General features: G+C 48.8%; 1 protein-coding gene across 1 annotated transcript; it reads right to left on the bottom strand.

Annotated features, from left to right (window-relative positions):
• Window positions 1-2,591: 2,591 nt before the first annotated feature.
• SPATA3 (spermatogenesis associated 3) lies at window positions 2,592-9,709 on the bottom strand. Its single transcript, XM_007966607.3, has 3 exons — window positions 9,323-9,709; window positions 5,022-5,193; window positions 2,592-2,868 (listed from the first exon to the last, which is right to left on the bottom strand). The coding sequence occupies exons 1-3, from the start codon at window positions 9,621-9,623 to the stop codon at window positions 2,763-2,765; spliced, it is 579 nt and encodes a 192-aa protein (XP_007964798.3). The 5' UTR covers window positions 9,624-9,709; the 3' UTR covers window positions 2,592-2,762.
• Window positions 9,710-10,292: the final 583 nt, after the last annotated feature.

Here is a 10,292-nt window from a genome sequence, read left to right as displayed (position 1 = left end):
GTGATGGTGATGATTATGGTGATGATGGTGATGGTAATGACAGTGAAGGTGGTGGTGGCGATGATGATGGTGATGATGATGGTGATGGTGATGATGATGATGGTGATGATGGTGGTGGTGGTGATGATGATGGTGATGGTGGTGGTGATGATTGTGATGATGATGGTGGTGGTGGTGATGGTGGTGGTGGTGATGATGGTGATGGTGATGATGGTGATGGTGGTGGTGATGATTGTGATGATGATGGTGATGATGATGATGGTGGTGATGATGGTGATGATGATGATGATGGTGATGATGATGGTGATGATGGTGGTGATGATGATGGTGATGGTGATGATGGTGGTGATGTTGATGGTGATGGTGATGGTGGTGGTGATGATGGTGATGATGATGGTAGTGATGGTGGTGATGATGGTGATGGTGATGATGATGGTGGTAATGATGGTGATGATGGTGATGATGATGATGGTGATGATGGTGGTGATGATTGTGATGATGATGATGGTGATGACGGTGATGGTGGTGGTGATGATCATGGTAATGCAGATGATGGTGATGATGATGGTGATGGTGGTGGTGATGATGATGGTGATAGTGATGAGAATGATGGTGATAATTGTGATGGTGCTGATGGTGGTGGTATTGGTGGTGATGTAGCTTTCTTGAGTGCTTATCCTGTGCCAGGAACTGTGCTAAGTATTTTACATGCATTTTTTCCACTCAATCTCCCCAACAATCCAGTGAGAGCTGTGCTATTATTATCTCCATTGAACGAAAAGAAAATGAGACATCAGGAGTTAGGGTACTTGCCCCAGGCCTCAGAAATACTGGGTTTTGAAGAGGCCTCTGACCTCAAGCCTGCCTGCCTCCAGAACTCCAGCTCACAACCATTAGGTTCTGCTGCAAGGAATTTTGAAGAGAAAATGCTTTAACTCGGGTGCATTCGTCACATTGTCAATGGCCAACATCCATCCACCCCTGTCACCAGGTCCTGTGCCTGGCATTTCTGCATATCCCCTCAGTTAATCCTCAAAACCATTGCCCATGGAGGTAGTTATTATTCTCCCCACTAGACATGACACTGTCAGAGAAATTAAGAAACATGTCCCTAACACCCAGCTATCAGGCAGCAGAGTCAAGAAATGAGCCAGCAGCTCTAACTCCAAAGCTGGCATCCTTCCCACCACGTCCATGTTGACAACAGCAACAGGACCCCCCAGCAATGAGCTCTGTCCTCTAACACCTTATCTCACTTCTCCCAACAGGCTCAAGAGGAAGGTACTGTAATTTTCCCTATTTACAGATGAGGAAACTGAGGTTCTTGCCACTCAGGAAATGTCTCAGGAAATAGCATAGCAGCTAAGGAACTACTATGTCCTCTGCCACAGACATGGGACATGGCATCACAGAGCACATGAAGGGATGGTAAGGTGTCCCTGGAGTTTACCTTCTGGGTTTGGCTTTTGAGATATTCTGAACATCTTCTCCCAGTCCCATCACCTATCAACTCTTGGGGCTAGTGGAGGTCTGGAAGTAGGGTGAAATGCTTCTCATTACCCCCATGCTATCATCCCCATTGTCACTTATTAAGCATTTGCTAAGTGTGGACGTGGCAAGGGGATCATTGTGGAAGTTGTTGGTGCCCCCCCAGACCCTCACACTTCAAACCCAATGTCTTCTTCAAGCCTCACAATAACCCTACAAGGTAGGTTCTATCATTTCACTCCATTGAGAGAGAGGAACCTTGGGAAATAATATATTACGCCCACTGCAGAGGCAAGGAAAACCGATGATTATCCCCTTTCTGGGGCTGGTGCATCCACTGCTCAACTCCTGCGAGTTGTGAGTGTGCTGCTAACAGCTCAGAGCTGCCCCTCCTCTAGGGAAGTGCCCTCAGCCCAAAGGGAGCTGCTCTTTCCACAAAGACATGCAGTCCCTACCCAACCCTTAGAGCCAAGCATTGACAAGAAGGAGCACCAGGGGGCAAGCCTCTCCCCTCTGCTGAGACTAACTGTGTTGTAATTCTTGTTCCAGGGCTCCCACAGGGTCAAGCTGAGGTCTGGCCTCCTCCTTCTCAGCTCCTTCCCTTGCCTCCTCTTGCCTCCCTCCCTCCCTCACTCCCTGAGTGCACCTCCTCAATAAACCCTGTCCATCCAACCCCAGTCTCAGGCTCTGCTTCCAGGGGTGAGGGAAGATGGCTGTGTGAGCCATGCCCCTTGCCCTCAAGGATCTTGCAGGACAGCTGGGAGACAGGCCACAGGCAAACAACAGCATCATCCACAACACAGGAGGCACAGGTGGAGAGGACAGGGATTGAGAAGATGGAAGACATCATTGAAGTTGGGAAGATGGAGGAAGGTTTCATGGAAGAAGGGGGCTTTATGGGTGACAGACCGGTAGGATTGGGTAGGAGGCAAGCTTTCAAGGCAGGGAAAAAGGTCCGAGATGGGTAGGAAACTTTGTCCCCATCCCTCCCATTTCCTCTCGTCCAGGGTCCATGACCAGGGAAACCATCCCAGGGCAGCGGAGGTGGGGGCTCTGTTCAGATGATTATAATAATGAGTCTAGCATCGAGAACATCAGGTCTTCCCTAGAGGGCCATGCTGGCTGACTCTGAGCCCAGGAAGGAGTCACTCCACTGTCAAGCTTCTCTTGAGAGGCCGGGGCTTGCTCCACCTGAAAAGATCACCTCCATTCGAAGGGACAGAATGCTCCACATACCTGCCGGACTGTGGGCCTAGGGGCTTGTTCACAAGGATTCAGTGATGTAGTAGGCAGCTCCTAGAGCCCCCAGAGCCACAGCCACAGTTCCGAGGGCTTGGAGGACACGTGTTACGATGACTGGAGGGTTTTCTTGAAGGTTTTCTGTAGAGCAAAGCAAAAGTGAGGGTAGTGGGAAGCTGGGCTTCGGTGCCTCTCCACAAGCAGGAGAAAGTGGAAATTAAGTGGCCCTCTCAGGATTGCAGGAATACCCATCTTCCCCCTCTCCAAACTCCTTTTAAGAGAACATTTAATTCTTCCCACCCTTCTAAAAAGTCCCTGCCGAAAGACCCCTGAGGATCAGAGGGTGAGCTGGCCTGGGATGCCAGCTGCCCTGAACATTCAGAGGGGGACCAGGTTAGGAAGGTGGTCAAGTCTGCTGTGAGCCAGGCCTTGTGCTAAACACTTCACACCCGGTGTCTTCTTCAAGCCTCACAACAACCCTATGAGGTAGGTTCTATCACTTGACTCCATTGAGAAAAAGGAACCTTGGGAAATAATATATTACACCCACACAAAGGCAAGGAAAACAGATGATTAAAGCAATAATTGTGAGGAGGGCATTCAAAAAATGCAATACCCATTTTGATAAAAATCCTACAAAAATAAGGATTCTTGTTTAATGTGAATGTGGATTGAAAGCCAAAAGCCAACATTACACTCTGTTGAGAAAAGCATGCAGGTACTAAAATTGGAACAGCATTAGAACTGTATGTCTTGTCCTGACCAGACATGGTCCCTGTCCCTCCCTGCTCTCTTTCCTGATTCTGAGCCTTGTGTTTGCCTTTTCCTGCACCTAGATTGCTCCTGCTTTTCATCTTAAGCCAGAGATGGCTTCAAGATCCTTTTGGACTCGGCTCACATGCTGCTGACAGGAACCTTTCAGAGATTCCTGTTGGAGCCTGTTTCTGTTGGAACCTTTCAGAGGTTCCTATTGGAGCCTCTCCCAGAGGACACACGGCTCTTTGCATCTTGCGTCTTGGTTTCTAAATGCACGGGTCTTAGCTCTCCATGCAGACTGCAACAATTTTAGGGGTAAAGTTCCCTGTTCTGGTTTCCCTCACAGTACCCCATGTCTTCTGCATAGTAAGTTTCGCTCAATAACACTTGCTGGTTTTAAAACGATAAGAACCCATGGCACAATTTGGCCATGGATGGATGGAAGTACTAAGCGTATGGGCGGGGTGTGGCTAACGGTGGCAGGCAGACCTTTCCTTGACGGGGCTTACTGGGTGGCGGAGTATTTCTGGCTCCAAGCATGTTTTCCCCACATGCCCCAGTATCTATTTGCTTCTCTTCCTATGTAGGAGAGATGGAGTTTTTCAGCTACAGAAAGGAGAGGGGATTGGGTAGGGAAGAGGATGGGAAGTGGAACAGGATGAGGATGGGGGCTGGGGGGGCTCAGCTCCTGGGGTGGGGGTATGAAGTCACCAAATGGAAGGGCCTCTATCATTGAGATCTGTGAGGCCCTCAGGTGGGGCAGATGGCAACCCCTCTCCCGGCCCATGCATGTAACCTAGCAGCGCCAAAGACAGGAACATCTCCAGTCTGTTCCCGGCAGGGATAGGGTCTTCCTATGAGGGCAGTGGCAGCCATGACACTGCTCCTGGTGGCTTTGTGGGAAGAGGAAGGAAGGACAGATACTATGGGTGATGTCATGGGGGCTGCCACCAACAGACCAGCCTGGGAGCACACGTCGCCTATGGGGATCCCCAGAAAGAGCTCAGCACACTCTGAAGGGGGCTGAGGTCTTGCTGTTGTGTGGAGGAGGCATATGAGTTACAAGTAGTTTTTTATCATTAAATTCTAGGCGACATTCATAGGCAGATCCAGAACCTAAGGCCCCAGCCTGTGACACAGGCCACTGAGGGGCCACGGAGGTGCATGGCCAAACAGCGTTTAAACACAAAGGCCCTGAGCGACTCGGAATCTATGAAGGGCTGAGAGGGAGAGTGTTCTGAGGAGGGGGAAGGCATCTCTGGAGAAAATAAAAAGGAAGCCACTGAGGAGGCAAATCCCAGTGAGGAAGAAAACTGGCACCTCTCTGTACAGGTGGAGAGGGTACCCCAGGAGGTGGGGCCGGTCAGAATGGGCCCTGCCTGCCAACGTCCAGGAAGTGGCCAAAGGAAAGAGGAAAAGGCTTTCCTTCGGCCTGGGATTCCCAAGAGGAATGATACATGATTGCTAATAAGGTCTGGGGGCAGAGCCTGGCCCTGGGAACTGTGTGCCCTGAGGTTCCAGCCCCTCATGCTTGGAACCTGTAGAAGGTGAGCAGGTTGGGGAGTCCTCTCCCTGGCGCCATCTGCCAGTCCCGAGGCAGAAGGACATCGAAGATGCGGCTATGGCACAGCCCCAGACGACGCCAGCAAGCAGAGCTGCAGGGGCAAGTGGCACAGGAGCAGGAATGTGGGCCGGCACGAGTCAGAGGCCCTGTGGGGACAGAAGGAGAGAGGTGAGGGAGGTACCTGCCCTGGGAGGTGGGGGCAGGGGAGCCTGGAACACAGTCTGAGAAGGCCCCCCAAAACAGCAGCAGCTGCAGGATTACCAGGGCAAACCCTGGATTTTTTCCAAGGCATCATTGAGGATTTGGGAATGAACTACCCAAGGAAGGCAGTTCTCCCACAAAATGTTCTCTAACCAAACAGAAGTGAAGACTGACTGCATGAGAAAATGGCTGTTTTATACTGGTGCTACCTGGGAGTAGCAACAATGATGATGATGATGGAGGTGGTGCTGATGGTGTCATGGCTTACGCCTTCAGGATGCTTTGGACTTAGCGTGCCCATCTCATTTAATTTCACAGTAATCCTGTAAAGGGGATACTGTTGCTCTTGTTTTACAAATAAAGAAACTGAGGCTCAGATAATTTAAGGGATATGCCCTTCTGGGGAGTAGATTGCAGAAGTTGGCTTTCTCAACTCAGGCTTTCTCACGTTTAATTCAGTGAAAGTGGAATTTCAGGTGACTGCCCACCCCAGGAGAGGCTGCACTGAGATTCCTGGAATTGGAGCTGCCACGTTCCATTGATCTAGAGCATACTGATCCATCCGGAAGACAACCACAGCTCCAGTTTCCAGTCCCGATCTTATCTTCTGTTTCTGTCCTCCTCTGGTATGGATCCCAGCAGAATGTAGATGATACCCTCTGTGGTCAGGCAAGATAATTTCTGGCTGGATTATTCCCTCTTGTTTCCTATCTGTAGCCCTGTGGCTTCTTGACAGAGCTACAGATTCTTCTGACCCTAAGCTGCGTGAAACGGAGAGTGAACCTGGCAGACTCCGTACACTTTCTGCTTAGACTTGCCCATGACACGTACTTTCCCGGAATAAGGAGAGGGGATTCTAAAGGCAAGACTTGTCTCTATTTTTAGTTACAGAAAAGTTTTTAAATTGAGACATCATTCCCAGGGAATAAAGTTCACCCTTTTAGAGCGCTCAGTGGTTTTTAGTGTATTCACCAAGTTTTGTGGCCATCACCACTAATTTCAGAACATCTTCATTTCCCCAAAAAGAAACCCTATCTCCATGAGCAGTTACCCCCCATTCTCCCAGTTCCTGGTAATACATTTGCTTATTTTGAACATTTTATGTAAATAGAATCATTCGATGTGTGGGTTTTTGGGAGACTGGACTCTTTCACTTAGCCAAATGTCTATAAGGTTCATCCATATTGTCCCATGTATGAGGGCGTCATCTCTTTTAATTGTCAAATAGTATTTCACCATATTCATTGTACTGTGGTATTTCATACGATGTTTTGTTTACCCATTCATCAGCTGATGGACATTTAGGTTGTTCCTGCTTTTTGGCTATTACAAATGCTGCTGCTTTGAGCATTTGTGTACAAGTTTTGGTGTGCTTCTAATATGCTTAATAATATGCTTCGAATTCTCTTGGATATACACCAAGAAGTGGAATTGCTGGGTCATAAGGTAACTTCATGTTCCTCTGAGGAACCACCAGACTGTTTCCACAGTAGCTGCACCATTTTACATTCCCGCCTACAGTGTATGAGGATTCCAGCTTCTCTACATCCTCACCAACACTTGTTATTGTCCATCCTTCTGATTATACCCATCCTAGTGGAAGACTGGCATTTTCTTGAGCTACAATATTTCTGCACACAAAAAGGCTTGGATTTTAGAAAATGGCATGCTTTACTTGCAGGCCCTTATCCTGCATCTCCAACATTCCTTTCTACTGCAGAGAATTCCTTTGGGAGAAGTATAGGGTGTCCACTGTAACCGCTGGCGAGCCACCACCGTTTCTTGCTTTGCCTCTTCAATGGGCCAAATTCCTCTCAGAGTGTGAGTCACATGTGATCATTAAAAGACTTGGGAATGGAAAGTTTTGCTTTCTACTAGTTCTGAAGACCATAACCCGGAAATGTTTCTCTCAGTGGCTGATGATCACAGTCTTTACACCATATAGTATGGCGCTCAAAATCATTATCATTTGTCAAGAAGGGATTGATTCCTGGCCATGGAAGGATCATTGGCATGGCATGCCTTGCATTTAGCACTCTCATCTCCATCTCTTCTTTCTTTTATGCTCACACAATCCCGGGGGGTAAACTGTGGCCCAGGGAGTGTGCCCTGTTCAAGGCTGTGGAGCCATGGGCACTGGCTCACGGCAGATCCAGGAGCTGCTCGGACAAAGATATTCTTCCTCTTGTGGAGACTCCTAGGCCTCTTGGAATGGAAAGGTCAGTGCTGTGGTTTAGAGTGAGGGTTCTGGAGTCAGAATAGAGCAGGTTTCCCTTCTCAGGGCTACCAGCTTCTGCTCAGGAGCAACTTGTTTGTCTCCTATGAGCCTCAGTTTCCCCATCTATAAAATGGAGATGATATAGAACTTTTATAGGATTGTCACATGTGAAAATTAAGACACCTGAGCTGAATGCTAGGTACACAGTAAATGCTTAGTGATGTTAGTTTGCTATCACCATTATTGTTAGCAGTATAAACCAGCCCACCTCCTGAACTCCACTTGAATTCCCTCTACACAATCCAGTGCTTATTCAGACACTGTTTGGCTCCCAAGAAGATGGGGAACCACTTTTCCTGACAGCCGTTCCATTTTCAGACAGAGCTAATTGTTGGGAAGTTTTTTATGTTGAGCCAAAGTCTGTCTGTCGCTAATGTCTTCCATGGGTAAGGTTGTTAATTTAGCAAATAAAAATATAGGATGCCCATGCAATATTTGGGACACACATACTAAAAATATTATTTGTTGTTTACTAAAATTAAAATTTAACTAAGAGTTTTGTATTTTGTCTGGCTATCCTATCCCTGGGCCTGTATGTGTCTGTTTTCGCACTGCTGATAAAGACATATCTGAGACTGGGCGATTTACGAAGGAAAGAGGTTTGTTGGACTTACAGTTCCACGTGACTGGGGAGGCCTCATAATCATGGTGGAAGGTAAAAGGCACATCTCACGTGGCGGCAGACAAGAGAAGAGAGTTTGTGCAGGGAAACTCCCTTTTTGGTTTTTTTGTTTGTTTGTTTTTTTGTTTTTTGTTTTTTTTTTTTTTTTTTGAGACAGAGTTTTGCTCTGTCACCCAGGCTGGAGTACAATGGCCGGATCTCGACTCACTGTAAGCTCCGCCTCCTGGGTTTATGCCATACTCCTGCCTCAGCCTCCCGAGTAGCTGGGACTACAGGCACCCGCCACCTCGCCCGGCTAGTTTTTTGTATTTTTTTAGTAGAGACGGGGTTTCACTGTGTTAGCAAGGATGGTCTCGATCCCCTGACCTCATGATCCGCCCGATTCGGCCTTCCAAAGTGCTGGGATTACAGGCTTGAGCCAACGCGCCCGGCCGAAACTCCCTTTTTAAAAACCATTAGATCTCATGAGACTTATTCAGTATCATGAGAACACCACGGAAAAGACCTGCCCCCATGATTCAATTACTTCCCACTGGGTCCTTCCCACAACACTGGGAATTCAAGATGAGATCTGGGTGGGGACATAGCCAAACCATATCAGGCCCTTAGACTTCTCAGGACAATAAAGAACAAGTCTATTCACATCTTCCACCTGACAGACAGACATCCTCCAATTCCTTCAATCGGCTGTCATACACTAAATGGCCTCCCTGATCCCTCTCATCCTCCATCAACCTGGACTATCTTCCTTGGACTAGTTTGTCAGGCATCTTTTACAGCCCAAAATGATAGCTTGATGAGGACAGAATAAAGCAGTATCATCACCCCCCTTATTCTAAACCATATGCTTCTATTAATGCATCCTTGGTTTTTATTTTTTAGCAGTTGCATGGCACTGCTGATTCCTAGTGAGCAAGTATTACTATAGAACCAAGTTAAATGTTTATATGTATGTGTGGCTGTCTTCAATGAGACTCAGGATGATGAGAAATAACAAAACCCAGGAATCCTGGTCTCTTGGGTAGAAACAAAAACAAAAACCTTCACACTCTACAACACAGCTCCAGGATACACTTTAACCATGCATCACTATCCTACAAGAACCAGCCTCTGGGATGACCCGGAACTCCATCAGCAGGAAGGCTGGAAATGCTGAAGCTAGAAGACAGCCCACCTGCTTTCCTGGATTGAGGGGCTGCCTTCATGTTAGCATCTGGAGATAACAGACAGCGAGAGGAGCGGCGGATTTCGGGTGCTGGAAGGGCTTGGGATGCCGGCTGCTGGGAGGTGGTTTCAAGGCTGGACTGCTGTGGCGTGGATTCAGGGCTAGGCCGCTGTGGTGTGGATTCAGGACTAGGCTCCTGTGGTGTGGATTCAGGACTAGGCTGCTGAGAGGTGGAATTGGAGCTAGCATGCTGGGAGGTGGAGTCTCGGTGGCGTTTGGCCTCTGACCTTTTCTTCTTGACCTTCTTCATAGTGGATCCTCCCAACCTAAGCGTGGACCTACATGGAGCTGCGTAATCTCCTGGCTCCCTCCTGGAGGGGCCGTTCGCCCTCTGCCCTAGAGGCCTGGCTCTGGCCTCCAACTGGACCCACACCTCCTGTGAGGTCATAAAAGCCAGGGTGGCTCCTATGGCAGGGCTGCAGGGACAGTGTTCTCCACAGACACCAGCCTAGCGTTCTCCCTTAGCCCAGGCTGCCAGGCTAGGCAGGGGGCAGCAGCTGCCCTGGTCCTCACAGACCTGGTGATGCCTGGCCACGGGGCCCATGACAGCCAGATCCTCATGCTTCTGTGACCGGAGCGCCGCCTTCAGTCACCTCTCTGCTGGCGTGTTCCTGGGTCCATGTGAGCCACCTGTTTTGCTCTAAGATACCCTGGATGTGACGCTCAGCTCTGTCACTGGCTTCCACATACCCCCTACTCCTAGACCTCAAAAATCCATGCTCCCCACGCATTCATCTTCACGTCAACTTCCTGAAGATGTGGAGCTTCCTCGAAGGCTTTACCTCCCATGGCCCAGAGCCTGCTACCATCTCAGAGTAGCTTCCCCCTTCCCGCAAAGCCTGCCCTCCCCCACTGTGGGAGGGGAGTTTGGGGGTTGATCTGACTTTTATAAGAACCTTTGCATTTGGCAAATAATTTT

Source organism: Chlorocebus sabaeus, chromosome 10 (assembly GCF_047675955.1).
Source record: "Chlorocebus sabaeus isolate Y175 chromosome 10, mChlSab1.0.hap1, whole genome shotgun sequence".
Lineage (NCBI taxonomy): Eukaryota > Metazoa > Chordata > Mammalia > Primates > Cercopithecidae > Chlorocebus > Chlorocebus sabaeus.
Note: the sequence above shows the minus strand (reverse complement) of the source record. Positions and strands in the feature narration are given on the sequence as shown.

Excerpts from the sequence above, each read along its gene's own strand:
- SPATA3 (XM_007966607.3), bottom strand. The coding sequence starts at position 9,623 with ATGAAGAAGGTCAAGAAGAAAAGGTCAGAGGCCAAACGCCACCGAGAC. Across the intron at positions 5,194-9,322 it reads CCCTCAATCCAGGAAAGCAG|GGCCTCTGACTCGTGCCGGC; the intron begins GTGGGCTGTCTT and ends CTGTCCCCACAG. Across the intron at positions 2,869-5,021 it reads AACCTGCTCACCTTCTACAG|AAAACCTTCAAGAAAACCCT; the intron begins GTTCCAAGCATG and ends TTTGCTCTACAG.